Source organism: Crocodylus siamensis, chromosome 15 (assembly GCF_052110815.1).
Source record: "Crocodylus siamensis isolate JL-2025a chromosome 15, ASM5211081v1, whole genome shotgun sequence".
In the NCBI taxonomy this organism is placed as follows: domain Eukaryota; kingdom Metazoa; phylum Chordata; order Crocodylia; family Crocodylidae; genus Crocodylus; species Crocodylus siamensis.
This window is the reverse complement of record NC_143409.1, coordinates 44,296,160-44,323,054: the sequence shown is the minus strand read 5'-3', so window position 1 is coordinate 44,323,054 and position 26,895 is coordinate 44,296,160. Positions and strand designations below refer to the sequence as shown.

At 44.5% G+C, this 26,895-nt stretch overlaps 1 protein-coding gene across 2 annotated transcripts in view; it reads left to right on the top strand.

Annotated features, from left to right (window-relative positions):
- Positions 1 to 3,970: 3,970 nt before the first annotated feature.
- Positions 3,971 to 26,895, top strand: part of ARIH1 (ariadne RBR E3 ubiquitin protein ligase 1) — an 88,151-nt gene continuing 65,226 nt past the window's right edge. Inside the window, exon 1 of one of the 2 annotated variants that reach the window (XM_090028680.1) lies at positions 3,971 to 4,540. In XM_090028680.1, the coding sequence (XP_089884806.1) occupies positions 4,169 to 4,540 (372 nt within the window). In that variant the 5' untranslated portion in view covers positions 3,971 to 4,168. The remainder of the gene's footprint in view (positions 4,541 to 26,895) is intronic. The other variant, XM_090028681.1, reaches the window with a different exon arrangement.

Sequence of the window (26,895 nt, the reverse complement as noted above, 5' to 3'; positions counted from 1 at the left end):
TGATATATCACAGTGCCCAGCTGGCCTGTGACAGGTAGGTGATAAGTTGAAGACTCTGGGGCTCTGCTCTGAGTATCTCTGTTCTAGCAGGTAGGAAATCTTCTGCAGCCTCAGTTGCAAACTTGATCGATACCAGTCATTTGCAGTAGATAAAAGTTGGTGGATTTGTTTGTGTAATAGCAGTTCACTGGGGCCTCAAATGAATAATATTCCTCTTTGTGCTCGTAATTTAATAAATAATGACATGGCTTTTAAAACCAGATTTTAACTTTCCATTACATTTCCCTAGATGACCCTTTCTGAGGCAGTAGGTCTCAAAGTGCTCCTGTGAGATGGGTATGTTTATGTCCATTACACAGAGAGGGAGCGGAGACACAGAGCCATGGTCACACAAAATTCTGTGTATGCTAACCCAGGAAACACCAATGGCACGATGACATGTCCAACCGCTTGCCCTGCCTCCACACAGCAGCATTACCATTAATGCAAATATTTTCGCCTATCTACATGGCATGTGCCTTATAACCATGGATAGTGATTCTGGGGCTTTTGAAACCCTTAGTATAAAGGACCCTGCAGCATGGGTAGAACAAAGGTTTGTGACATCCCTACATGCAAGGGACTGTGCTAGGAACTATAGAGCGAGAAGGACATTCCATCATGAAAAGAAACTGGCAGGGAGACTGCAGTAGTTCAGCTGGGTATGAGCGAAAGCCTTTGTCACAGGCATTGTGACCATGTTCCTAAAATATGTGGGTCAGCCAATTAGTGTGAATGCATGGTGCTGAGGATATCAGCTGGCCTCTTGTGAGGTCCCTACATATTTTATCCACTGAAACCTCAGTGAGACAGAACAAGGTAATCTGCAATAGGGATGGGAGCAGAACCCTGCCTGCTTGACTCCCAGCCTTGTGTTCAAATCACAACTCCTTCCTTCCTCAAAGCAAAATAGGTGCCAGGCCTGCCCTGCAATCACACAGCTGAGCAAACTATTCACAGGTGTCCAACTGTGCCCTATGCAACATACAGCAGGAGTGCTTCCTGCATACTCCAAGCACATATAACTTGGAATAGGTGATGCTGAGAATCAGGGAATTGCTCAGCAACCAAACGTAAGTCACAGGCTTCATGCCAGGCACACAAGTAGCACAGCTGAAGTCTAAGGGACTGGCCTCATGTTGAATCAGGCCTGTGAGGAAGCGCTTGGGACACCAACCCGTGAGACCTGCAGAAAGCAAGCCGAAGGCCTTGGGACCAGAAGTCCTGCCCCTTGACCTTTGCCCTCCCCTTGCATAAATTACCAGGTAGCAAGGGGTTGTTGACCCCTCTAACATCCTGCCCTAGCAGTTGGGCTTCAGGGGCATCAGACCTCCCCCAGAACTTTCCCCCTACCTGTGCCAGCTGGTCCCAAAAAGGAGGAGGCTCCACTGTCGCTTCTGCTGGCCAGTGCCACCCCCGTCGGGCTCGCTCTGTCCTCAGCGGCACCTGGTAGGCTGGCTTCAGCCGCATGCTGCTCCAGATGGGATGGACCCAGCAGGGTCTGCACCAGCCAGAAAAGGCAGCATGCAGCTGAAGTCAGCTTCTCATGTGCTGCTGGGGACAGGAGGAGCCTGGCCAGGTTGGTACCGGCCAGGAAAAGCAGTGGCGGAGCCGTGTGCCGCTCGGGATGGGACGAGCCTGGCCGGAGCAGCAGGGGCTCAGCTGCACTTTCCCTCTACCTGCACCGGTCAGTCCTGAAGCCAGCTTCCCATGTGCTGCAGGACAGGGTGAGCCCAGCTGGGTCTGCAACTGTCAGCAGAAGCAGTGTCGGAGCCATGTGCCGCTAGGGACTGACCGATGCAGGTAGGGGGAAAATGCAGCTGAACGTCCTGCTCCCCCAGCCCCAAGCAGCCCCTTGGAGGCTGGAACGCTGCCCACCTGCAGGGGAAACCTGCTGTTTCTTCGCAGGGAACAGAAAACCCGGATCCCCACATGTGATACTAGTTGGGTTGCCAGCCCTCCAGGATTGACTTGGAATCTCCAGGAATTAGATATAAATCTCCAGGAGAATGCTGAGAGTCACTTGGGTGATTAAATGATAGGGCATGCATTAAAATAAATGTTAAATGTTGAATCTGATTCATACAGTAGTCCAGTAGATTTTAAAATGTAACAGTCATGTGTATTTGCCTTCCTGATGTAAAGTCTATGCACCGTAATCCATAACTGACATGAATGACATGCCCCTGGAGGCTGGGGGGGCACAACGACTGGCTACAGGCGATGGTGGTGGCAGTGTTGGTGGGGTGTGGCGGCAGAGAGCTCCCACAGCAGTGTTGGTGATAGGGGTGATGAGTGCTGACCAGCAGTCAGTGACCAACCCTAGATGCTGCAGTGTCAAGAGCGGCCAGCGGCAATTGGCGACTGCCTGCAGACACTGCCAGTGGTGTTGGCCGCAAGAGGGGAGGGTGGTGAGTGGTGACTGCCTGCGGGCACTGCTGGCAGGACCAGCAGCACTTCTGTCAGGAGGTGCACTGCTAATCTCAGGGGGTATGTACCTGCATGCACCCCCTACACGTTGCCAATGATAACTGATCTACGTAAGCACACAGGCATGTCTGTGTTGAGCGGTGGGCGCGCAGGCACGTCTGTGTTGTGTCACAGGTGCACTGGCATGTCCTCATTGTGTGACAGGTGCACAGGCATGTATGTTTGTGTTGTGCAGTGGATGCACAGGCATGTCTGTGTTGAGTGGCGGGCACACCGGCATGTCCATGTTGTGCGGTGGGCACATTAGCATGTCCATGTTGTGCGGTGGGTGCCCGGGCATGTCCATGTTGAGCAGTGGGTGCGCTGGCATGTCCATGTTGAGCAGTGGGTGCGCTGGCATGTCTGTGTTGAACAGTGGGTGCACAGGCATGCCTGCGTTGTGCAGTGGGCATGCTAGCATGTCCATGTTGTACAGCGGGTGCAGTGGCATGTCCATGTTGTACAGTAGGTGGGCTGGCATGTCCGTATTGTGCGGCGGGCACGCAGACATGTCCGTGTTGTGTGGCGGGTGCACTGGCATGTCCATGTTCCACAGCGGGTGTGCTGGCATGTCCGTGTTGTGCGGCGGGAGCGCTGGCATGTCCGTGTTGAGCGGCGGGCATGCTGGTATGTCCGTGTTGCGCGGCGGGTGCGCTGGTATGTTCATGTTGCGCGGCGGGCGCGCTGACGTTCTGGAAACCTCCCCAGACTCCAACAGAGTTGGCACCCCTAGATCCTAGGACGGTAGCGACTGTGTCCAGGGGAACCCAGAACAAATGCTGTCCCAGAGTTATGCAGTCCAGGTCCAGGACTCGATGTTCGCATTTTGCGACTGTCCCGCCCAATCCGGTACAGGTGATGACCCCAGCTGCGCCTGTCACTCCTGTTTGCCCTGTGCTGCCCTGCATTGGAGGCCTTTGGCATCTTCCCGTGGGATTGACCCTGCACGGGCGCCGCAGGCTTAGGACTGGTTCCGGTGGCTGCTGGACCCCGCACACCAGGGGCATTGATAGCTTCAAGCTGCCAGGAGCTGCCCAGCGCCCCCCAGACTGGGCACAGCCTAGACCAAACACCAGGCCACAGCCCAACCCAGCCCCGGACAGACTTTTTTTTTTTGTTTATTAAAGTGCCAAAAATATACATCTCAACAAAGAAACTTCACAAATTTCACACTTAAAACGGAGAGACGGGTGCGAAAGGAACGGGCCGCCACACTCAATATGGCGGATCCACTGACAAGCGTGAGGGCAACACCCCACCAAGATGGCGGCGGAGAGTGCGGAGGAAAAGCAGGCGAGCGCTCGCTCCACCAAAGGCTCCGCCGCCACACTTAACATGGCGGCCGGCGGGGGATTGTTTTTGTTTGGGCACACCCAAGATGGCGGTCTCGAGCCGAGCCCGGCGTGAGGGGCGGGGACGCACGGCACGCAGGGCACGCAGCGCGGCGTGCGTGGCGTGCGCAGCGCGCGGTGACGGAGCGGGGCCGCCGCGTCCCTTTGTTGGCTCAGCGGCGGCGGCGGCACCTCGTTGTCCCGCGCGGCGCGGGCGGGCGGGGCGGGGCGGCAGCGCGGGCGGGGCCCAGGCCGGGGCCGAGGCCGAGCCGGAGCCGAGCGGCGCGGGGTTTATCCGGGGCCGGGGCCGGGCCCAGCCGCCGCCCGCCATGGACTCGGACGAGGGCTACAACTACGAGTTCGACGAGGACGAGGAGTGCAGCGAGGACAGCGGCGCCGAGGAGGACGAGGACGACGAGGACGAGGACGACGAGCCCGACGACGATAACCTGGACCTGGGCGAGGTGGAGCTGGTGGAGCCGGGCCTGGGCGTGGGCGGCGAGCGCGACGGGCTGCTGGGCGGCGAGACGGGCGGGCTGGGCCCCGGCGGCGGCGGCGGCGGCAGCGGGCTGGGCGGTGGGCCGGGCCCCGGCGGCGGCGGCCACGAGCAGGACGAGGATTACCGCTACGAGGTGCTGACGGCCGAGCAGATCCTGCAGCACATGGTGGAGTGCATCCGCGAGGTCAACGAGGTCATCCAGGTGCGCGGGGCCGGGGGGCGCTTCCTGCCTGCGTCCAAACAGCGCCGGGCCCGGAGGAGACCCCTCCCCGTCCCCCTTCCCCACCCCCTCCCCAGGCCCGGCTTGACACTTTGGCCATCCGGGGGGTGGAGGCTGTGGGGTCACAGCAGCACGCGGCCTCCTCCCCACGCTTCCCCAGGAGCTCTGCCGTGAGTGCCACGGCTCCGCCGCCCCTGCCTGCCTTCACTCCCTTGCAGCCCGGCTGTGGCAGCAGAAGGGGCTGCGGACAAAACGTGGCTTCCCATGTCCCGCAGAGGTGCTGGGAAGCTGCGTTGGCATGAAGGCAGGGCAGGGACCACCATTAGAGAGCGGCTGATGGGGGGGGGGGGCAGCAGCAGGCTCTGGACCCACTGTCAGCTGTCGGTTTTCCTTGAGAAGGTCCCGTGTTCCTGTAAGTGGTGTCAGGGCCCTCCCCTCCCCACTGCACCGGAAATTCTCATGTTGTCCGAGGTTTGCAGGAATAACGTTTTGATGAAGATGGCAGGGATTTTGGTGACACTAAAAGCTCCAGTCGGGAGGGGTGTTTATTCTACTGCCTTCAGACAAGATGGTATTATTTTAGAGCTGATGAGTCACTATTTACAAACCAGATGCATCTTGCTGCCTCCTGTCAGCTTCTTGCTACACAATAATGACAGGAATCAAGCCACTGGTTTCAAATGGCCCCTGCAGAGACGGGCTTCTGTAGGGTTAAGTCTGTTTACAGTAAAGCAATGCTTAGAAATGATTGTGTGCTGTCATTCTTGTGTTTCTTTTTGCATTTTACTGCTGTGTACGCCAGACCATTTAGGATGATGAAGTGAACAGCAGTGCTCAGGAATTGATAGCAGCCTCTAGAATCAGAAAACAGAACTAGGCACTGTCGCTCTTTTTTTTTTTTTTTTAAATAGATGTGCTCACAGAGTAAATCTTGATCAGCACGGAAATGGCAGATATTACACAGCAAGGCAGATTAAAAAAAAAAAATTCAGACTCTTGCAAAGAGGATATTTTGGTACTTAAATTGGAGTTTGAGCACTTCACATTTTAAAACAAAACTTTGCCAATTTTGAATTAAATTGACTAACTTGCTGTCTTCTGATCAAATACTGTAAATGAAAAGTAATTGAGTATTGGATATTTGCTGCCGACCAGTTCTGTGGTTTGGCTTTCTTTAAGGAACATTCAAAGCCACTGAATAAGTACCTGGAAAAAGAGTTGGTTGAAGCAGTATATAAGTTTTGTACCTTCTGCCTGTAGAGAAAATAATTTTTTATCTCAGTTTGCTCAATTGTTGTAGTTGAGCGACTAGTTTATTCAAGGTTGGTATCAACTAGGACTTGGACAAAATAGGAAAGCTTGAGAGAGAGAGCTGAGATATACTAGTAAAATCTTGAAGGACGGTGGCCTGGGAGCAACAATTGGTTTTGTTTAACAGCCATAGATATGCTCTTTCTTTAAAAATAAATACTTTGATAACCTTTTTATATTAATTTAGTACATTGTTACACTTTAAAATGCAAATTTATGCATCTTACATTATTAAATTGGACTACAGTTTCCACTCGTGTATCTTGACAGAAGCTACTAGTCAATAGCTTGTATAGAAAATGTGCACAGTATTCTCATGTTTATTTAAAAAGGTGAAGCATAAAGCAAATATATGTATGCTAAGCTTATTACTTACACAAATATAGATACGGAATATAGCTTCTTGATTAGCAAAAAAATAGTACTTGGCAAGGGCTATATTTAGTTGTAAATCAACATTTTAATTGTTCTACCAGCTATTAAGAGATCAGGCTTCCTTGAGTGAAAGTAGCTAAAATGTATAATTGGTAACTCACCAGTTGTGATTCTTTTGCAGTCTGATCTGGTGCTGGCAGTCTCAGGCAATTGTACCCCAAGTAGATCAGTAAAACACTGAAAAATGCTGGTGCCAGTGTGAAGTAGGTTGAGAATACTTTCTTGTGACACTTTCTAGGTTAACAGTTCAACATCACTTGCTCCTCTGCCTCATTCTCCATTAATTTCTTGGTCTTACTGCCTCTGCAAAGCCATAGGAGTCTTGTCCCTGGTCACCTAGCCTTCTGTGGTGAAGTCCATACAGCCAGAGGATAGATGTTACTAAGGGGTAATGTAACCTGTAATTCCCTTATGTGCAGGTAATCACTGGGGCCTGATCTTGCATTGTACTTCTTTAAGTGGGATGCTTTCTGTAGGAGCACTGTAGACCCCCTAGTACAAAACAACTTATAGGATCAACACTTAAATGGCTTGCGCTGTCTTTACTGATGTTTATATGTGTTCTTGGTGCCAAATTAGTCCTCAGTTGTTTTCAACAAGTTTTGCCAGTTGAATGGGCATGAGTTCAAAAAATTATTTTTGGTGTTCAGGCTTGCATAGTACCATAAACTTTTGACCTACTATCAGCTTAAGCAGTGAAGTATGTCAGAAGAGGGCTAAGGGAAAGGAGAACGTTTAATTGTTCATTCAAATGCCAACTTATTACTAATGGACTGCTTATCTGTTTGGGGATAAGTAAACTTAATTCAGTACTTAGAGGCTTAAAAAAAAAGCCCATACCCAAAATTGATCTTACCAATATTTTATCTTTTTCATTCTTTTGTTGTTTCTGACTTCTGCTGAAAACTTCCAGGATTCTTGTCCATTTTTGTGTGTCTGGCATTCAGCCAAGATTGTTGCTCCTGTCTTTTTGGTTCAATAAACCTTTTTTTAGGGTCATGTAGTAATACTGATTCAGTATCCTGCTGCGGTTCTGCAGTTGTCATCCTGTGATGTGCTTGTTCCAGTTTAGGATTAGCTATGGAGAAACCAAACACCATCCAGGTTGTTTGCTTGTGTGTCAAATATTAAGCAGTAGATTAATTAGTGATATGATATGGCTCCTCAAACTATATAAACTACAGATGTAATGATGAAAGTAAGATTTTTTTTTTTATGCAGAAGTGCACTATATTTGAAAGGTTTAGCATTGACTCTTGCAGTAAAATTGGTCTTTGATCAAAAACTAGGTGCAAAGGTTACCTATGTAAGCTCTTTTCATTGATCAGCCTTGCAACTGTAGCAAAGGAAAAAGTACTAATTGGAGTGAAAACATTATGCTTTGATAAAACAGATTATGATGGGTACAGCATCCATGGGCTAATGGGTACAGTAGGTCTTCAGCTGGGTTAAAATACAATGCAATTGAGGAATAGCAGTTTAGTACCTAAGTTCATTAGTTTTATTATGGAAATTAAATAAGTTTACCTCCCCCTGCCACTTGCCTTCTGAATATTAGCTACACAGAAAAATCTTGAAGAATTTAGTCAGTGGTTTCATCTGATTTTAGCCCATGCTGAAATTGCAACTAACTTGATATGAAAATACAGGCCTTGAGCACAGGAAACAAAATTTCTGGTTTCTTAATGGTAGGATTTAACGTGCTTTTGATGCTTTTAGTCAGGATTTAACTTCTTTTTCTTAAACCATGATATCCTTTGCTATCTTCAAACATCAGTTGGTTTGCTTTGTCCAAACATGTGAAACATGATCATGTTGTTCTAGGACTGGGGGAAAGGATGATCTTTTATTGGGCATACATTCTTGGCCCTGTGTCTTGGGATTCAGCAACCTGTAGGTGCTTGTTGCATTTTCACTCTGAAGTTGGCCATCTTCATCCTGAGATGCATCTTGCCCTTCTCTTCCTCCTCTCTTTCCCCACTCCCCACCTGACTGGGACTTCCATGGCTTGATACAACAGAGTGCATGGTAAAACTAAAACACTGTCAAATTACTCTGTCTTAAGTGCACTGTATTTACTGTATCTGCACACTTGCACAGGAACAAGTAGAATTTTAAATGCTTGTTAATGACTTCTATAGATTATTGTGCATCTGTTGCCAATTTATATGGTTGGATTCATATGCTTCTCTTTTTTGGAGGAAGAACTGTTGTAGGGCTCAACTAGTGTAACTGGAGAGATGTGCATAAGCCTTTTTAACACGCACAGTTCCTTGGACTAGCTAAAACATCCAGGCATACCTGTAGGTCAGAATATTGTCTGTATTTTTCTTGATGTGATTACTGATTACATAGGGTAGGGGTCCATTCTATAAACCACTTTTAATCTTCAAAATAAACTACCAACTTTTTTTGCACATTTTTCCAAGGCCTTGGCAGAATAAATTACTGAACTGACTTATTTTATTTTTTTTTTAATGAACAGCACATGTAGTGGGGAATGTCAGTTCATGGATAAAGTCTCAGACAAAAGGCTTTCTTGCTAAAAGGGACATTTTTGATGTGAATGAATATCATCAGGTTTCTCTCTTATCACATCTTTCAATAAAAAGCTTATGTTTGAATGAATGATTTACCAACTTTATTAACATTGAGGCTTTTTATATACTTGTTTCCATTCTGTCCCCACTTATTTCCACTTGCATTTTATTAGCTTGTGCAAGCAAAGCAATTGTGAAATTAAGTTTTAATTTTTAGAGCCACATTCTATTTAAAGTTTCTGCATAGAAGAGTTGGTAACTTGATCCGTTGAAGTTTTGTTCAATTTAAATTTGTTTCTCTGCTTTTCATCATAAGCAGAGGCTTGTGTGAGTTCAGTCTCTTTCTGGACTTGTTTATCAGTCTTGTCTTGAATATTTGCATATGTGAGTACTAACGGAATTGATCTTTTCCAGATTCTATGACTGTTCTCTCCCCATATTCTTGATATGGTAAAAGTATTGTCCAAGACTCGCTTAAAAAACCCACCAAGCGGTAAGAAAGGGAAAAGCTCTCTGGAATCCAGCAGGGTTTCATAACCGCACAGCATGTAACTTAGAGCTTTAACATGTGCAAAATGTTGAGTATTCTGGCTCGGGTCCAGTCGAGTGGTGTAGAATGTGCTTAGCTGGAAGTGTAGACTTAGGTTCTTTGCAGAACTGGGGCAGAGCCTGGCCTACAAAAACTGAGGCTCTACCACAAGAACATGGTTTGACTTGAGGCTTGTTACTAGATTCTTAATAACCTACTAAAAGAAAGAGATTTTTGAGTTGCTTTATTGAAAATGGGTGCCTCTTTCTGGGACCAATCCTTCTGTTGTCACAAATCTTGGGGGTTTCTTTTGTCAAAGTCAGACCTTTTCCAGATAAAAGTTTTTGCACTAAAAGCCAGGCCGCTTCTGGGTTACAATGCAGTATTTGTTAAAAGTATTGAGGAGCGGCTTTTTCAAGACGGCAGTACAAATTGGGCTATCCAGGTATTCTCTAGAATGCTCCCGTGCCATTAAATAGAGCTGTTTTATGGCAAGGGTGAAACTATTGATGCTGGGGAAATGGGCATTTAAACTATAGGTTTTCCTTTGGACATTTCTGTTGAAACAGAATCTACAAGTTTCTCATCCTCAAGTTTAATATTTCTTCAGTGTTGGTTTAACTTGGTGTTGCTAGCCTCACAGTCACTCAGTGTTGCCCAGAGTAGGACTGACTGGCCTGTGAGTTGCAGAAAATGTTGGCAATCTACTGACTTGATTTAAAAATAAATAAATAAATAAAATTTGAATCGTAATGACTTCACATGCTCAGAACTGCCTGACTTTAGTAGTCAAAGTAGATGTCTGTAGAAACAAGCATATGTCAATCTAACTTGACTCAGGCTTTGGTCTAGCCTACTAATCTGTACGAGCTAAACAGGTGACCTGTTGGAGTAGTCTCAGTGAGTATTTAGGTAGTGTATAATGAAATACTGTTAGGACTCTGAACATTGTGATGCTAGACGGAAATGCTTATTCAACTTCACAATTCCGTCACATGGTGTTTATAAGGTGTTTCATTATAGCAGGAATGCATTAAGTGTTTCCTGGGAAGGGAAAACTTCATTGTGACAAAGCTTTCCTTTAAGTTCTGTTGTATGTAATTATTGTAGTTTAGGAATTAATTATATGGTTCTTATTTGTTCAGCTTCCTCAGCTGGCTGACCAGGCTCTTGATTTTGAAGATCAAACCCTTTTTTAGCAGTGGAATGTTAAGAAAATAAAAGATGTCTGTTCATTTTATTTAACATCCATTCCCCCCACAAACGTGTGAATTGTACTTGGCTGTACTCCTTACAATAAATTATGTTCTCGTATTCTTCTGGTAAGGCAATGATATAAAGCAGTTCCATTGCATTCTACTTATAATGAGACAAGTTAAGCTTAGCGGTAAGAAGGCCTAAGCCTAGGGACTCATGATCATGAGCGTGTTAACCTGTTGCAAGTCAAGCTGTCCCAATATAAAGAATGTGTGGTGGGGGAACTGTGAACACCTGGCACAACCCCTAGAGTGATGTAACCCTGTCCCAGCAGCAGTAAATTTATCACTAGATGGTATTGGGGACAGTTATCTTGAACTCGCAGGTGTGTGCCTTCCACTGCAGAGCCTGTTTGTGTGTTAATAACTGCTGTCATGAAATTGCTTGAGCTAATTTGTTTGGCCTTTGCCTCTTCTTTCATATCGCCAGAGTTTGAGTTTCAATATGCTGGTCTAGTTCACAGCATATTAAAACCTATGCCTAGAAAACTACAGCATTCATCTAAAGTGAAACCATTAATTCAAAGGTTAAAAGTGGCTTCAAATACTACACGTTCCCGCCATCTGTCTGCCAACTCTTGGACCTTTCTAGTCTTCTATTTTTCAAATGATTTGCTTCCCAATTAGCTCCAGTTCTGGAGAGACTGATTTTTAGACAATGATGACATACGTTAAAATAATTTGAAGAAAGAAGTTTGTAATGTTTCTGTTGTACTTTTGAACTGTAACAAAATAATGAATAAATCATCATATAGAGAGAATTTTTTGATGTGGTGTCTTGCAGAATGTAGTCCTTGGTCTACTGGCCAACATTACTTATTTGAACTCAAGTTTACGTTGGCTGCTTGGGTAGGGAAAGCAGCCAAGCCTCAGCGAAACGCACAACTAGGCCTGTGGCTTACCTCTTCGGAATTATGCCACCACCCCCTGGAACATTTATGTTCTTACCCTGTGAGTTGTAAGTAGTTAAAAAATAGTAAGTGTGATGGCACTAATTTTTGACTTGCTAAATGATAGAGTTGTGCTTAAACACAGAATGTAAAGAATCTTTGGTATGTATGCAAAGGGAAAATGCTGCTGTTTTGTTTTTTATTCATAGCTTCTGCATTTGCAAGAAAATTGCCATCTCATTGATTAGAAACACGCACAGAGGGGGAGTATAAGATATTCTGTATTCTTAGTGTCGCATTTGAACAAGGCCCAGAATACCAATTCAGGTTGCATGTACATATGTGCATTAGAAAGAGCTCTCTCCAAGCTTGTGTGGGCCAATGAAAGAGTATTAGCATTAAGAAGAAATGACTGTCTTTGCCTGTGCTAACATACTAATTTTATTTTATGGCGTGATAGGTAAATTTTTCTGGTTTACCATTCAAAGCATCACTGCCCTTTTTTTTTTCCTTTTGAAATATTGAGACTCCAAAAGTTTTATCTGACCACTGTCTGGTTCCTTGATCTGCTATTCTTCTTTCACAGCTTTGTGGGGAGGGGGACAGTTTTGTATTGGTTTATTTTTGTCTTGAGCAGTAACTTAAATCATATTTTATATTCATACTCAGATTGCTTCAAAACATTATGCTCAACACAAGCTCACTTTCAGTAACATTTGTATTTCACTGCAACTCTTGAGTCTCTTCTGAAGAATCTTAAATTTCCATGTCTGGAGTATTTGACATATTTCAAATGCTGTATCATTTACCTGGCATATTATGTGGAGTATTTATTCTTAGTATTCAGACTACTTTGTGAACACATACCTAGTGAATAAGGTCTAGCACTGAATGCAGTGGATGAAGTGCTTATTTGCACTAACATGGTCTCTCTCTTCTCACCATTGGTGATTCGCAGAAGATTTTGGTCTGTGTCTGAACTTGGTGTGAGAAGCAGTTTGATATAGTGCTTTAGCACAGCCTTTTCTTCCTGAAGGCTTTGGAGAGAGCATCATGGGTACCTGCCTTGACCTTTGTACTCCTAGAACAGGGTTTGAGGGGGTGAGACTAAAGGAAAATGGAAGAATAGAGTTATGCTTTAGCATAGCCTTTGCTTCCTGAAGAGTAAAATAGCCAATATACCAGTAACGTTCAGTAACTTAATGTAGTTTTGCCAGAATGGCAGGGGTGGGAGTCAGGCACATGCAAAGCAGCTGTGAGTATCAGGAGATTTTGTGGCTTGGCCTGAATTTTCAGAGGATGTCTTCTGCAGCTGTGGGAATCCAGAAAAAAGTTGCAGTTTGCTTATGGATATGTGCTAATTCAGGGTTTTGGCTATTCCTAGTAACATCATGTCTGATCTGTTCTTCAAATTGTCAGTAACTTTTCATCTTTTTAAGGTATGCAGGCTCTTAACCTTGTTCTCCAGGAGGTAATATAAATGGCTCCCCACTGAGTTAAGGGAGTTGTGTTTGGATAAACCAGCACCATCTTACAGTGGAGCATTGTCTGTTTATAAAAAAACATGTGAGCAGTTGGTTTGTAATTCTTGCAGTTCCACATGATGTAGCCAACTGGCAAAGTGAAAAGAAAAAAAACCCCATAACTACTTTGAATGCTTTCTCAAGTATTTTAATACTTGTAACTACTGTATTCCTTCTTCAGGAGAATTCAGGAAGAAAGATTCTTCCGAAAAATGAAATATAAAACATCAAACACTTCTGCTTAACACATTTGCTGCCTTTTATTTATCTGTTTAGTACTCTGAGAAGAAGAATGATACAGCTGTCAGTACTGGATAAGTGAGAGAGTTGCAGAAAAAGCTAAGTTGTTTTAGCCCCATGTTTCAGCTAGCAAAGCTTAGTTCCAGTATGTTGGTTTGGATATGAAATGTGCAGTTTCACACTGTTTTCCTCCCCCGCTTAGGATATTGGCACTTAAGCAAAAAAATTGTTTTGCTTTCCAAGGGGAAGGAGGAGGGGGAGGAGAAATTATATATCATAGTAAAGATAGCCTAAGGCCTTGTTGAAATACACTGCTATGCTATACTAGCTAAATGTTCCTGTTATGGAGGTATTTGATCTGTAACAGCAGTTTTACTGATGTATAGGTTATTCTAGCCAAATAAAATAAGTTATGCTGGTAGAAGCATAGTTTTGTCACTGGAGTTGTCAGCAAAACATCCTGTTCTAGACTTAATGGCTTCAATTAGATCATTCCTTCAATCAGATCATTCTTTCATCACTCCCTTGATCAATATGGCTACACTGGTAAAAGTTACTAATTCATAGTTTTAGTTACCGTAATTCTCATGCATGTGTTAAGGTGCAATGGCTATCACATGTTTGTTTATTTAGAGTTAAGCCTCTTGCTAAATTGAATGACTGCTTTCACTGTGTTTGTGATATCCTCCTTTAACTTTATTTCTGTAGGAGCTTTTCATTTAAATACAGAAGTGGATACTTAGACGAGTTGAAACGCACTGCATGGTATACTCAAGTCTGTTCAGACTGAATCTTCCTAGGCTGGGACGTGAGGCTCCTGGTTCCTTAATTGTTAAAAATCAGCTGCTGTTTTTGCTAGGACCTTTGCAACTTGGTCAGTTTCCTCAGGACCTCCAAACTTAAAAGTGCAAACATAAGGGGATATAATATTAACATGACGGGCAGAGACATTTTTCCTATGTTGCCACTCAAACTCTGTCTGTCCTGTAGGTCTTGTGTAGAGGAGATATTTAGGAGCAATTTGATTGAGGGCAGCTGAGTCCATGTCTTGAAGGTGAATTTGGAAGTGCATCTTGTTCACATGAAATGATCTGGAGAAAACTGAGAGCAACTGAGAAATGGAAGGACATTATTGATATTGTTGGAGACTGAATCAGATGATGGCTGAACCCCAAATCCATACAGGTGACATTATTTTAAGCATTCACAAGTTTGAACAAGGCTGTTGTATGGAACTAGCAATTGTTCAAGCTGACTTCCATCACTGTCTCATGATTCCTCTTGAGATCTGTGTGTAGAAGCGACAGAATGCTTAGAGGAAGAGATGGACTCAAATTAACTTTCATCTTTTACCTTGGAGTCTGAGCATGAAAGTCGAGGATTTTGGCAACTTACTGATAAGCTTCCCGTTACAGCTTTGCTCCTAGCTCTAGCAAGCACCTGTTAATCCGGTATTTAGCTCTTTCAGGCATGGGATTCCAATCCTGACAAATAATGCAGAGTCTTTGTGATATGAATACACAAAGCTGATGCATCTCGTTAGTGGTCTAGGATTTCATCTCTAAATCTGTGGATGCTCCACCTCCAAAACCTTATCATGCGCATTTTTAACTTCTAAAGGATAATTATATGGTTCCAAAAAATCCTCATCTAGTACATGGTTGATAGAACAGGTGTAACCCACAGTCTAGGTAGACTGGGTAGCAAATTGGCTCAAGGGTTGCACTCAGAGGGTGGTAGTGGACAGGTCAGTGTCAGCCTGGAAAGATGTGGGCAGTGGAGTCCCTCAGGGCTCAGTTCTGTTCAACATCTTCATCGGTGAGGGGGTGGGAAGCACCCTGTCCAAATTCACGGACGACACAAAATTATGGGGTGCAATTAACACCCTAGAGAGGAGGAACCAGATCCAGGCTGGGGAAGTGGGCAGAGAGCAATAGGATGCAATTCAGTAAGGACAAGTACAAGGTGCTGCATCTAGCGAGGAAAAACTACCATCATACCTATAGGCTGGAGGGTGACCTTCTCAGCTCCACTGAGACAGAAAGAGATCTTGGAGTCACTGTTGACTCCAGGATGAACATGAGTCGTCAGTGTGATGAAGCAGTTGGCAGAGCCAGTCGCACCTTGTCGTGCATCCATAGGTGCTTCACAGACAGGTCGAGGGAAGTGATTCTCGCTCTCTATGCGGCATTGGTCAGACCGGAGCTGGAGTACTGTGTCCAGTTCTGGACGCCGCACTTCAAGCAGGATGCAGACAACCTGGAGAGAGTCCAAAGAAGAACCACTCATCTGATTGGAGGCCTGCAGGGAAGACCCTATGAGGAAAGGCTAAAGGACCTTAACCTCTTTAGCCTCTCCAAGAGAAGGCTGAGAGGGGACCATGTGGTGGCATACAAATTCATAAGGGGAGAGCAACATGAAGTAGGCAATTATCTGTTCACTGGAGCACCCCTTGGAAAGACAAGAACAATGGCCATAAGCTACTAGAGAGAAGGTTTAGGCTGGACATTAGGGGAAAAGTTCTTCGTGGTCAGGATTGCTAGAATCTGGAATGGGCTCCCAAGGGAGGTGCTGCTTTTGGCAGGAAGCCACCCCTTTGTTTCTCCCCAAAATCTCTGCTCTGTCACAATTTGATTAGGATGGGCCCAGCAGTGGAGATGCACCTTTACCCTATCTCTTCAGGTAACCTGAGATGGCTACAGTCCTGAGGGAGGGGGGAAACCTGCTCCCTCTGCCTACGTAACTGGTATTGCCTACCTGGGTGAGGGGCTTCTACCTGGTGGGCTAGAGTCTGCCCGGTAACTAGTGATGTATTTCAAATTGGTTGGCCGACAGCAAACAGGTGCTGGCCTCCATTGGACCAGGTGAACGAGGTCACAGGAGCTATATAAGTTAAGACTGCCCAGGAGGAGGGGGCAGCAGCCATGCAGGGGACTCAGACTTAGGAGCTTTACCATCTGAAACTGGCTCTCTCCCCCATAGCTTATGAGCTAGGAACGGCCTGCCTCCAAAGGGGATCTCCAACAGCCTCGGGATGATGCTTGTGAATAAGCTACTCGAGATCTTGTTAGATGTATAGCTGGCAGTAACTCAGATGCGTGATCAAAAGGCTACCTCAGCCAGACTGTTTTGCTCTGTGGGATTTCTATGATATTGCTCTGTCTTGTACCCTATTTTCACCCTACCCCTGTAATCAGTAAAGTTCTCCTTTGTGACTGGTGTAGGAGATGTATTGAGGAGCGGGTCTAAATTATGCTTAAGAGGCCCCTTAGGTCTGCGGGCTAAAGGAGACTTTCCTTTTTGGCCCCGACTTGGGGAAGTGCTCCAAGTGCCTGTACTGGGTCGAGTACCCATAGGACTGTTAGGCCTGTGCTTCCCTGAGGACACTGGGCCGAGACAGTCCCTTCTCAGGGTGGTGGCAGCTTATGTTACCCCCAGGCCAGCGGGTGTGCTCCCCGAAGAGGGTCAGCCGGACACGAGGCACCCCCAGGGAGGCACTGGGAGCCTGGAAGGTGGTCGGGTGCAGGGAGGTGGGTGGCTCAACGCAGGAGCGCCCCTTCTAGCCTGCCACAGTGCTCATCCCATCCTTGGGGGTCTTCAGGAAGAGACTGGACAGGCACCTGGCTGGGATCACATAACCCTAAGGTTGGTGACTCTTCTTGCCTGCCAGGGGCAGGGGTTGGACTAGATGGCCCACAGAGGTCCCTTTCAACTCTGTGAATCTATCTATGAGAACTAGCAAATAGTCATTTAATGTTTTCTTCTTCAGTACGTCTGCTTTAATGTATTTAAATAATTATTATTAGTAGTAAGAAAAATCTTTATTTCAGTTTGTGAAGGATCAGCATCAGTTCAGATAATTTCATGTTTCCTTGCTTGTGTTGTTAATGTTTGATGTTAACACTGACTTTTGAAAATGATATGCTTACGTTCTGCATTTGTCAGCTGGGGCGGTGAAAATTGTTGGTACATAATGAATTGCATAATCCAATTTTGGCCAAGCTCTTTAGTTAACAGCTTGGACAAATAAACTTTAGAGCCAAACCTGTTCTACCAAAGAAGCTGTGCACAACATGGTATAGATCTTAAGGGCTGTTTTTTATTTTATTAAATATAAGACATTTTACTCTGCACTGGGACTGGTGTCATTTGAAAACTCCTTACTATGCTAATGTAATTGGACCCAGAGTTTCATGCTGCATACTGGCTATGTAACTAGCCCTCTACTAGTTTCTTGGCTCAGTTGCTTCTCTGCTCATAAATTCTTCCTGATTCTCTAGGCTGCTTTTTTTCTTCCCTCTGGGCTTTCTCTCATGTTGGCCCCTTCCCACCCCACCCCACCCCGCCTGTTGTTATTTTGGTTTTCTCAATGGAACCATCCATTTCTTCTTCTTTGAATGGATGCTGCTCACTGCATAATTATAGAGTAAAGCAAATCTTGTTCTAATACCCCCTAACGTGTGTGTGTGTGTATGTATTTGCACTCATACTCAGTCCCCTCCAGCCCCCCTATTGAAATGCATGTGGCTGTGCTGCTCTAGCATTGTCTCCAATGGTTCTCAACCTTTTTAGAGTCAGAGTGAATTTGGTGGCATCCCTGGTTGAGAACCACTGTCACTGCCTCTGCTTACCCCAGTGGTTTTCAACCAGGGCCCTACTGCATACTCTTCCTACCTTTATTGAAGCTTTCTGATGTGCCTTTGCTCTTGACTGTGCCTTTGCTCTTGACTGTTTTAGGCTTAACTAAAAAGTTTCTTGCCCTGGGCAAAATGTGTCTGTTCCCCTGAGGGTCTGTGGGGGGTGAGTTGGTCTTATCTGCCCTTGCTGTCCCTGTACCCAGTTTCCTGGGCTGAGTACAAAGGGCTGCATCTAAAGTGCACGCTTTTGCCACAGCTCTTCCTCATCTTACCACACATGCTCTTCCCAGAAACAGAGAGGCATAGGACTGTCATCTGTGTGATGCACCTCTGTTTGCGGGAGGAGCTTGTTGGGGTGGACTGAGAAGGTCTGTGGTAAGAGTGTGTGCTTCAGCTGCAGCTGTTTCCCTATCTGCCTCCACGGAAGACATGTGGCACTTCACCCTGGCTGTGACAGCACCTGCATTGCAGCACTCCAGATTGCCATGGCATGGCACCCCAGTTGAGAACCGCTGGTCTGATGGTTGCAGCATACTGTATTTTCTTGCATACAATGCACACTTTCTTTCTCAACAGATGCTGGCAACTAGAGTGTGCATTATATTTGTGAAATACCATAAGAACTGTTTCTGCTGCTTATCAGGGGAAACCAAAAATAAAGTATGCAACACTACCTATGAGGAGCAGAAGTGAGCATACACAGCTTTCTAGCTGCTGTTATTACAAGGAAAGATTTTTTTTTTCTTCATTCTACTTTTCAAAAACAAGGTGCAGATGTTATTCTGGAACTCACTGAGTGCAAGAAAGTATGATCTTTTTTTTAAAGCCCATGCCAAGGTGTGTTGCATTGACTCTTTTTTTTGCAAGTTCATTTTATGAGCTACTAAATAGGAGGCATCTCCTTTTCTAGTCCTAATTGCAGTGTCCCTTCACCCAGCAGTGCTGCTTATCCAGAAAAGCAGTAAGGCAGTAACAGAACCTTTTCTGTAGCTTCAGAAATGCATTCTGTGTCTGCTCCTCACATGTCCCGTTATATCTGAAAGATGCGTTTTGTTTACGCCATTGTGCATTATTTAATGGATGCCTGTAAAAATCCGGATGCATCTTGGGATTCAGTGCACGAGAGAAAGAATCTTACTTTGAGTAAATCCAAGTGAGCTACCAGTTATTGTTCATGTGGTTGTATAAAAGCAGAAGGCTTTGTTCTGCTTAGAAAGGGAGATGAGCTTAAAGGAAGAGCTGGCTGCAGACATGCCCTTTTCTAGAAATTAGTTTGTATACATGTTCTTAGGCACTGGGCCAAGATATCCATCACTGAGTTTTTTTGTGGGGGAGAAGAGCTCCTGCCTAGATATGTTAAGGTGTGCTGCCTCCTGTGCTCAACTAACTTTTTATCCTTTGTATATCTCATCCATCACCCAACAGTGAAGTATTGGAGAAGTTGGGAAGGTGTTCCTCTGAAGCACTGAATTTTTTACCAGTTGTCAGCATGGGCATTTGTCTTTAAGGAGCTTCCACACATCAGTTCAGGCTATACTAGGATTTTCTTTTCCTAAATCCAGGATCTGATGCCAGGTTATCTTTTGTTATCACCAAGACGATTCAAAGGCTTCCAAACAGGTGTGTCAGCTGGTGTTCAGCTCATCAGGTGCAAGATGTATGAGTTCATCTGACTACTGAACGGAAGAAAGAAAAGCAATTTGGATATAGATCAGTTTTAGACTGCATATGAACATACATGAGTGTGTTCATCTTAGTAAGGATGTGTATTCTTGTTTAAACAATGTAGTTAAACTGGTACAAGCCCTGTGTGTAGACAGGGGTTTCTGAAATGCTTCAGTGAAAGCCAGGAGCTTCTTGGCTCTTCACAGTTCTTCATTTGCTGTATTGCATTGCAGAAGAATGTATTCTCCACTCTCTTGATGAGCCTGGGTAGTCGACAGAAAGATCAGCAGCAGCTGATGGCTGCAGTTGGGATAAACTGCAGGTATAGTGAGTAGACTCTTGGGAGTGCAGTGAAGAGTTTAAGAGAAGCTATCATGCTGTTTAGACCCCAGATTGTACCATGTGGAGAACTGACTTCTTCTGAAGAGACTCTTTGGGTAGGTGTACTTTGATATAGAAGGTAGATGCTATGCATCTCTAAATTAGCTCAAGCCGTGTGAGCCACCTCTACCTTCCTATATCTTAAAGGTCTGTTGTATGTAGTGCTTCCTGCTTCTTGAGCAGAGGCCTCTTAGCAGTTGTTTTTGGATTACCTGACTGTAATTGCAGGTAGTAGAGACAGGAAGAAAGGGAGTACATGAGAACCAGAAGTCAGGATCAGGAACTTCCGGGTTTGCCAGTGTTTTGGTGCCTGTGCTTGCAGTGCTTAGTGCCAGCTGAATTACAGACAGACTTAAGCCAAGCATAACATCTGACCCTGAAGTTGAGCAGGGCTTCTGGGGTTGAGTTTGGGGGTTTTTGATTAGGTGATTGAGTAGCTGTGGGCTTGACAGTTGCCATACAGTTGACTTGAGCTAGCAGTGCAGGCATACATTTGGGGCCTACATGGGCTAATGGCTCTGGAAATACCAGCTCAAGAATAAGAAGCACTTCCATCTGTTTAAGGGACTATAAAACTGAGTTACAGGGTCTTGCTAAATGATTTGCAGACTCATCACTAAAGCGTAGTCTAAGGTAAAAAGGCTGCTGGAATAGATGCATTGGCAAACCTTTCTAATATAAATGCAGCTTATGCCAGCAAAAATACTTATTTTGCTGGGGTAGCTTGTACCAGTTCTCTGTGCAAAAATAAGCTAAAGCAGCAAAAGCATTTCTGGGCCAGTATAACCAGATCTGCAATAGGGCTCTTGCTGGTATATAAAAACAAGGATTGCAGGGAAGAGTTAATTTTGCCCCTGCTAAGCATTGCAATACTGGGAAAAAGTTACTGTTATGCAGCCTGCCTTACCCTCCCCCAACTCTTATTAAAATCATTGATTTAACTTTATTAAGAACTGCAGGTTACAGTATTGGCACTCAGTCTATCCTGTTAAAACATACATGTGTATTTTTTTTCCATTGCTACTAATAGGTATTCCAAGGGGTTACATACTCACTTTTTTTTACTGCAGTGTGGCTGAAACTTGGCAGGACATCTGTGTCTTTCTCTTCTGAGTGATATAAAAATAACAGATGAGTTGGTTCTAGAAGTGGAAAAATTGGAAGGGTAGCAATAAGGACTCAGTTCTTTTCGCTGTACAGACTTCTACCTGATGTTGTTTAATGTTCATATTGGATCAGATTGTGTATCTACCATGGAATTGTACCACAGAATTTATTTACAGGCTCAGCTTAATGAGCCACGTGCTAGAGTGAGCATTGCAGTGGTGGTGAGAGAAAGCCACTTCTGTGCAGTTGAGTTTTGTCTCAAAAATGAATTCCAAAGAGTGGGCTATCATGAATGCTATCTTTTGTTGGAGTCTGGACCTGAAATGCCTTTGGCTGAAGCACATGATGAGAAGGGAAATAGACTTCACTAATTATGGATGCTGCCTTTTTTTGAGCAAGGAGCTGGACCTTTACAAATGCAAGAGGAGAAGACAGAAGGGGTTAGGCAGCCTTTGGCTGACACCTAGCTCAAGACTTTACTGGAGAAGGGGGTAGGATTAATCTAAAAGAAATGTATTTGGGGTTTTGTTTTCCAACTATGAACTGTCCATTGCTGGTTAAGGCTTGAGAAATTTCTTTACTTACCCTTGCTTGTCTGTGGCAGTCCCTGAAGGGTTGATTTGAGAAGCTTGACCACCCACCTATGAAATCAAATTCTAGGCAAATATGTAGGAGCACCTGGGGGGTGGGGAATATGGGAATACTGGTTGCAGGGTCTATGGTGGCTGAAATGTCAGTGGCTCACTGCTCCTAAAAGAGATCTGCAGGTGGGGATGTACCTACAAGATCCAGGGGTCAGAGCAGTGACTGTTTGCTACCTAGACTCATTTAGCCTAGAAGTATGTAGATTCCAGCATCTGGGTTTGCTTACAGCACTGTCCATTCAGAGAAGGGATCTGGGCCAAGCTGGAATACCAGAGGGTTTATTATTACTGCTTTTAGAAATCTGAAATAGTCCAGTGTTACTTCATGGGTTTTCCCCCTCACAGGCATTTTTGGTGCTGCTCTTAGTGTATTGTTGTTTGCACTCTTAACAAAATATTGATAACGATATGAGAAACTATAATTGGGAAACTTCACAGGATTGTTACTTGAGATCTCTTTTAAAGGCTTTTATTTAATGGTAAGTGAAAGATTTACCACCTGGATTCTGGGTGCTATTCTAATACTATTACTAATGGGAAATGTGTAACAATGTTACTGCTTCCATAATTGTGTGCCTCCCTTGTTCAAGAATTGTAACAAAATGTTCTTTTAACATTTAAGATTGCAAACCCATAAATAGGCTTAGCAGAATTTGATTTTTTTTTTTTACTTCAATAGCTAAAATCAATGTTTATTTTTAAGCATTTATTTTGATTTTTATTGATTTGAAGTTTTCAGGATTGCACACAATTAAGGGTGTGCTTTGATTTTTATTGACTTAACGCATTCATGTGCACGCAGTGGCCACTGCAGGAGCTGGGGACCATGCTGGTAAACCTTGTGCTGAGGAGGGGCTGAAGGGGCAGGGCTGGTAGCACCCAGGAGCCTGATGCCACTGGTCCCTTGCTGTGCCCAAGTACCAGCTAGGGCAGTGGCCAAACTGCCGTGGAGCTGTGCCTGGCCCCTGTGTGATTGGGGCAGGGGTCAAATTCCTGTGGGGGCCAGGCTTCTCCAGCCCCCACTTCAGTCCCTCCTCCCAGCACACCCTTAGCAGCATAGCCCTCAGCTTCTGCAGAGACCACTACTGGTGTGTGTGCGTGCACATGCAGTGCCCCCTGCCCCAGATTTCTATACCTCCATCCCAGATTGTAAGGTGTTTTGTTTTTTTTTTTTTTACATCTCCTTTATGTAAATATAAATGATACAGACAGACATTTTTCCATCAGTCTGAGTGTCAGGTGAAATTGATGTCTATCGATTTAAAAATCGAATCCTGCCAAGCCTACCCATAAAGTAATAGATGGTGACTTCATCACGTACCACATATGCATTTGAAGTGCCATTTCTAGAGTTCAGAGCTCTTGATTTTTTGTTACCGTAGGGGATGAGCCATCCTCTGGTTGTAGCTTAATGAAGTAATGTCCTGTCAGCGGTGCGGAGTACCGCAGAAGGAAAAGAACTAAGCAATTGTACTGGCCGCCTGTTGGGGTGAAGGTCCCAACAGTAATAGGTGTCCCTGGGTGGAGTTAATCAGGCACAAGGGTGACTCTGTAAATGGTGAGCACTTTTCCAGGTGGACATCACTTTCCTGGGACTGTAGACTTGTTTCCTGAAATCATCTATGTAGAGGTTCAAGTCCATGATGATGCAGTCGGTATTCCAGGTTCAAGCCCAAAACTAGTGGTGAATTAAGCATTCAGGTTTGTGGACTTCTGAGATTCCATCAGTGCATGAGATTGCAAGGTTTAAGATTGGCAAGAGTTCTTTTAGAGTCTGCTAAGCTGAGCAGAATCTTAAGCATTTTTCACTGTGAATTATAAGGAGTATCAGTTGCATTTCTGAAATCTGAAGGAGTGAAAAACTTGAGGGACTTTCCTGTTCCTCTCCAATCTAATAAGAGTTTCATAGTGATTTTTCTCAGACCAGCAAGTCAGATAGGGTTGCTGCTGTCTTCAGAAAAGACTATAGAGGTCTTCCTTCCTCATTCTGCTGTAGTTCTTAATTGTCTGTCTGCAAACAAGCTGTACATTTTGAGCTACTTGGCAAATCTTTCATAGAAAATGGCCTGTTCTTAATCTCTCCCTTCATACCACCCAGGAAACACTCCCTTATCCTTTCCAAAGCGTATTTTTCTGTGATGCCAGCTGTCATAAACATGATCTCAAAAGTAAATTAGCTCTTACTTTCTCTTCCATGCCCCCCAAAATGCCACAATTGGAGATTTTCCCCACCTTCAACTCCCACCCCTTAATTTCTGCTCTTTCCATGATTAGGTAACAGTACTCTTTATTCCAAAAGTAAGTATTGCACAAACAAAACAAAACAGTCACATGCTGTACCTTCTTTCATGATATGAAAGATTCATGGGAGCCAGAGTGAGCCGTTCTATAAGATGTACTCATTATTGCATACAGTAACAGCTTTGGAGCGAGGCAGTGGTTTGTAGAACAATATTCATTCTACAGTTACTTTTTAGTCATCTTAAGATGAAATCACCCTGGCAGTCAGTCTTGGAGACCTGGTAACCCTGGAAGGATTTTCACATTTATAGAATCCAGCCTCTTCTCAGTAGCTAGTAAGAATGCTCTAGAGTTTGTACCTCTGCATTAGATGGTTTTCATTTGAGCTAGCCACATCTTCAGGCTCTAATAAAATGCAGGAGATGGTAATAGCAACCAGTCAGCATTGATGCCTAGTATATAGCCTGGACAAAGGCTATCCACAGAGCAGGTAAACCAAGTAGTCTGGAGTTTAACATCTTAAATCCCTCTTGTTTGTGGATGGCAGTGAAAGGAAAGTGCTGCCATCTTTAGGGTGAAGGGATTTGTGGAAGCATCCCAACTGTAAGTCTCTTCCTGAAAGTATTTCAGTGGGCAAGATTTGCGCACAGCTTGTTCCTTTTTTCTCTTGCAGTAGCTTTTGGAAATGTCAGCTGGCAGAGATCATGATATTACCATCTGATGGGTAAACAATGCCAGTCTTTTGAGGAGTGGCTTGGATTGGTCTAGGCAGTTGCACCAACTTCAGCCATGTGGGTGAGTGCCAGTGAGAACAAAGAACTTAAAGTAGTTTTTCCAGAGTCCAGAGGAGCACTGTAATGAACAACTGTGGGAATCCATCACCATGAGACTGGTGGAAAAAAAATAGTTTTCCTTTGCCAATTTTTGTGGCTTTAGTCTTTCTTTTCACAGATCATAGGAAAATGGGTCTGGAAGGGACCTCATGAAGTTTAGTCCAGCCTTGTGCTCAAGACAACATCATCCCTGACTAAACCATCTCAGCCAAGTCTCTTTCTAACCTGTTCATGAAAATTTCCAAGGATGTACAGTTTACAACGTTTTCAGCTTGCCTGTTCCAATGCTTAACCACCTTCATAGTCAGAAAATACTTCCTGGTCTCCAGCCTGATTTTTGTTTGTGCTGCAGTTTGAGGTCATTGTCATTGCACATTGATCTTTCATTTCCCACTTAAGATGTGCAGTCAGACTAGTGGTTCACAACTGCTTCAAACGGTGGACTCTTTCCCTTGTAGAAGGGTATGAATCCATCAAAGCAGGAGTCCCTTACATAAACACGTAGTGAAATGATGTCTTATAAGTGATACTTAAGGCCAAAACTAGACTAAGACTTGAATTCCAGGATTTTCCTCTCTGGATTGGGGCAGGGACTCTTGTTATGGATTTCCTCAGTGTGTACCATTATGGGGCTTCCTATTAGGGTTAGTAGGTAATGCCAAATACAGAGAAAAGTAAGAACTTACTAAGAGAAAAAGAGAGAACTTACCAGATACTTGGTACCTTATATGGGCAAAAGATAAATTTGGCACCAAGATAATGACATCCATACAGCCCAAGCATAGAATCCTGTACAATAAATTAGATTTAATTAGCTCACGCCTATCAATGACAGGCCTCTGTTCTTCCCTTACAATAAGGGGCTCAAGTGTATGCTATTTAAGAACTAAATCTGTCCTTTAATTCTGCTCCTTAATTTTTTTCAGCAAGATCTAGTTTTGCATTGCCTTTGAAAAACCTTTCTGAGCTTTGTTCGGACTTCATATTAGCCTTTCTCATGTCTTTTATATTGGTTTTGCAAGATGGCAGTTGAAAGGGTTCCTATTTATTTATCCTGTTCTTTTCCCAAGAGGCAGTTGGCACAACATAAATAAAAATATTAATGGACCAAAGTAAGTGTTAAGCTGAAAGGCTTTAACAATAACAATGGCCATTAGGCAAGTCCTTGTGAAACTGCCAGTAGGTGACTCTCAGATGTCAATGAAGATGTTGATTGTGCCAGACATTCTGCCATATTCAACGGAAAAAGAGGTTAAGTCCCTTTACATAAGACATTGCTACAGGTGATAAGTAGATGGCCCCAAGTGCATGTTGGATCATAACTATGCCTCGTTGGGTGAGGCTGTGGATGGTAAGTAGGCAGAATAAGCCTTTGGTTTTGCAGCGTTTGTGTTTAGAGGGCAAAAAAGCCAGAAAAGTGCTGTAGAGCAGTTTTGACTATTACTATAAAATGAGACGGAGGAGAACTTGGAAACAGAGCTTGCTGAAATGGTAATGCTTAGTTGTTGCTGAAAGAGGAAACAGTCTGTTTCTACTGCATCAAAGGAAACAGGACTGCATCCCTTTTCTGTCAATAAATGGACCCTAAATATTGTGACTAATTTATTTCACGTCCTCACACGAACATCTCTGTAGGATGTTGGGGACTGAATGCTGCTGGTGTCCTTGTGCCCCAGTAGTCACTAGAAATAAGGGTCTTCTCCATCTCAGGATTGACACACACAGGGTTTTCCAAAACTCCTAACCAGGTAGTTCAAAGTGCTGCTTAATTTTTTATGGGTGTGATGTTACAACCTGGGTGTGGGTTGGCCACTCCTGCTTTAAAGTGTGTGTGTACTACCACACCTCCATGTAGTTGGTCCTTGCTGAGTGTGCTTTGGGCTACCCACTCATCAAGATCTTATTAGCCACAGAATCCCCTTGCACTGGGGTTGGGGAACATCCTGTTTGTTTGTTCCATCCCAATGTTTGCTGACTACTGTGGGAGATGGGAGGGGCCATGTGTGAATAACTTTCAAGTGCAAGGTGTCTTATAGCCTTGTTGTCACTTTGGAAGACCTGTTGCCATCCTGGAGCTCATGATGCCCTAGAGAAAGCTGAACACG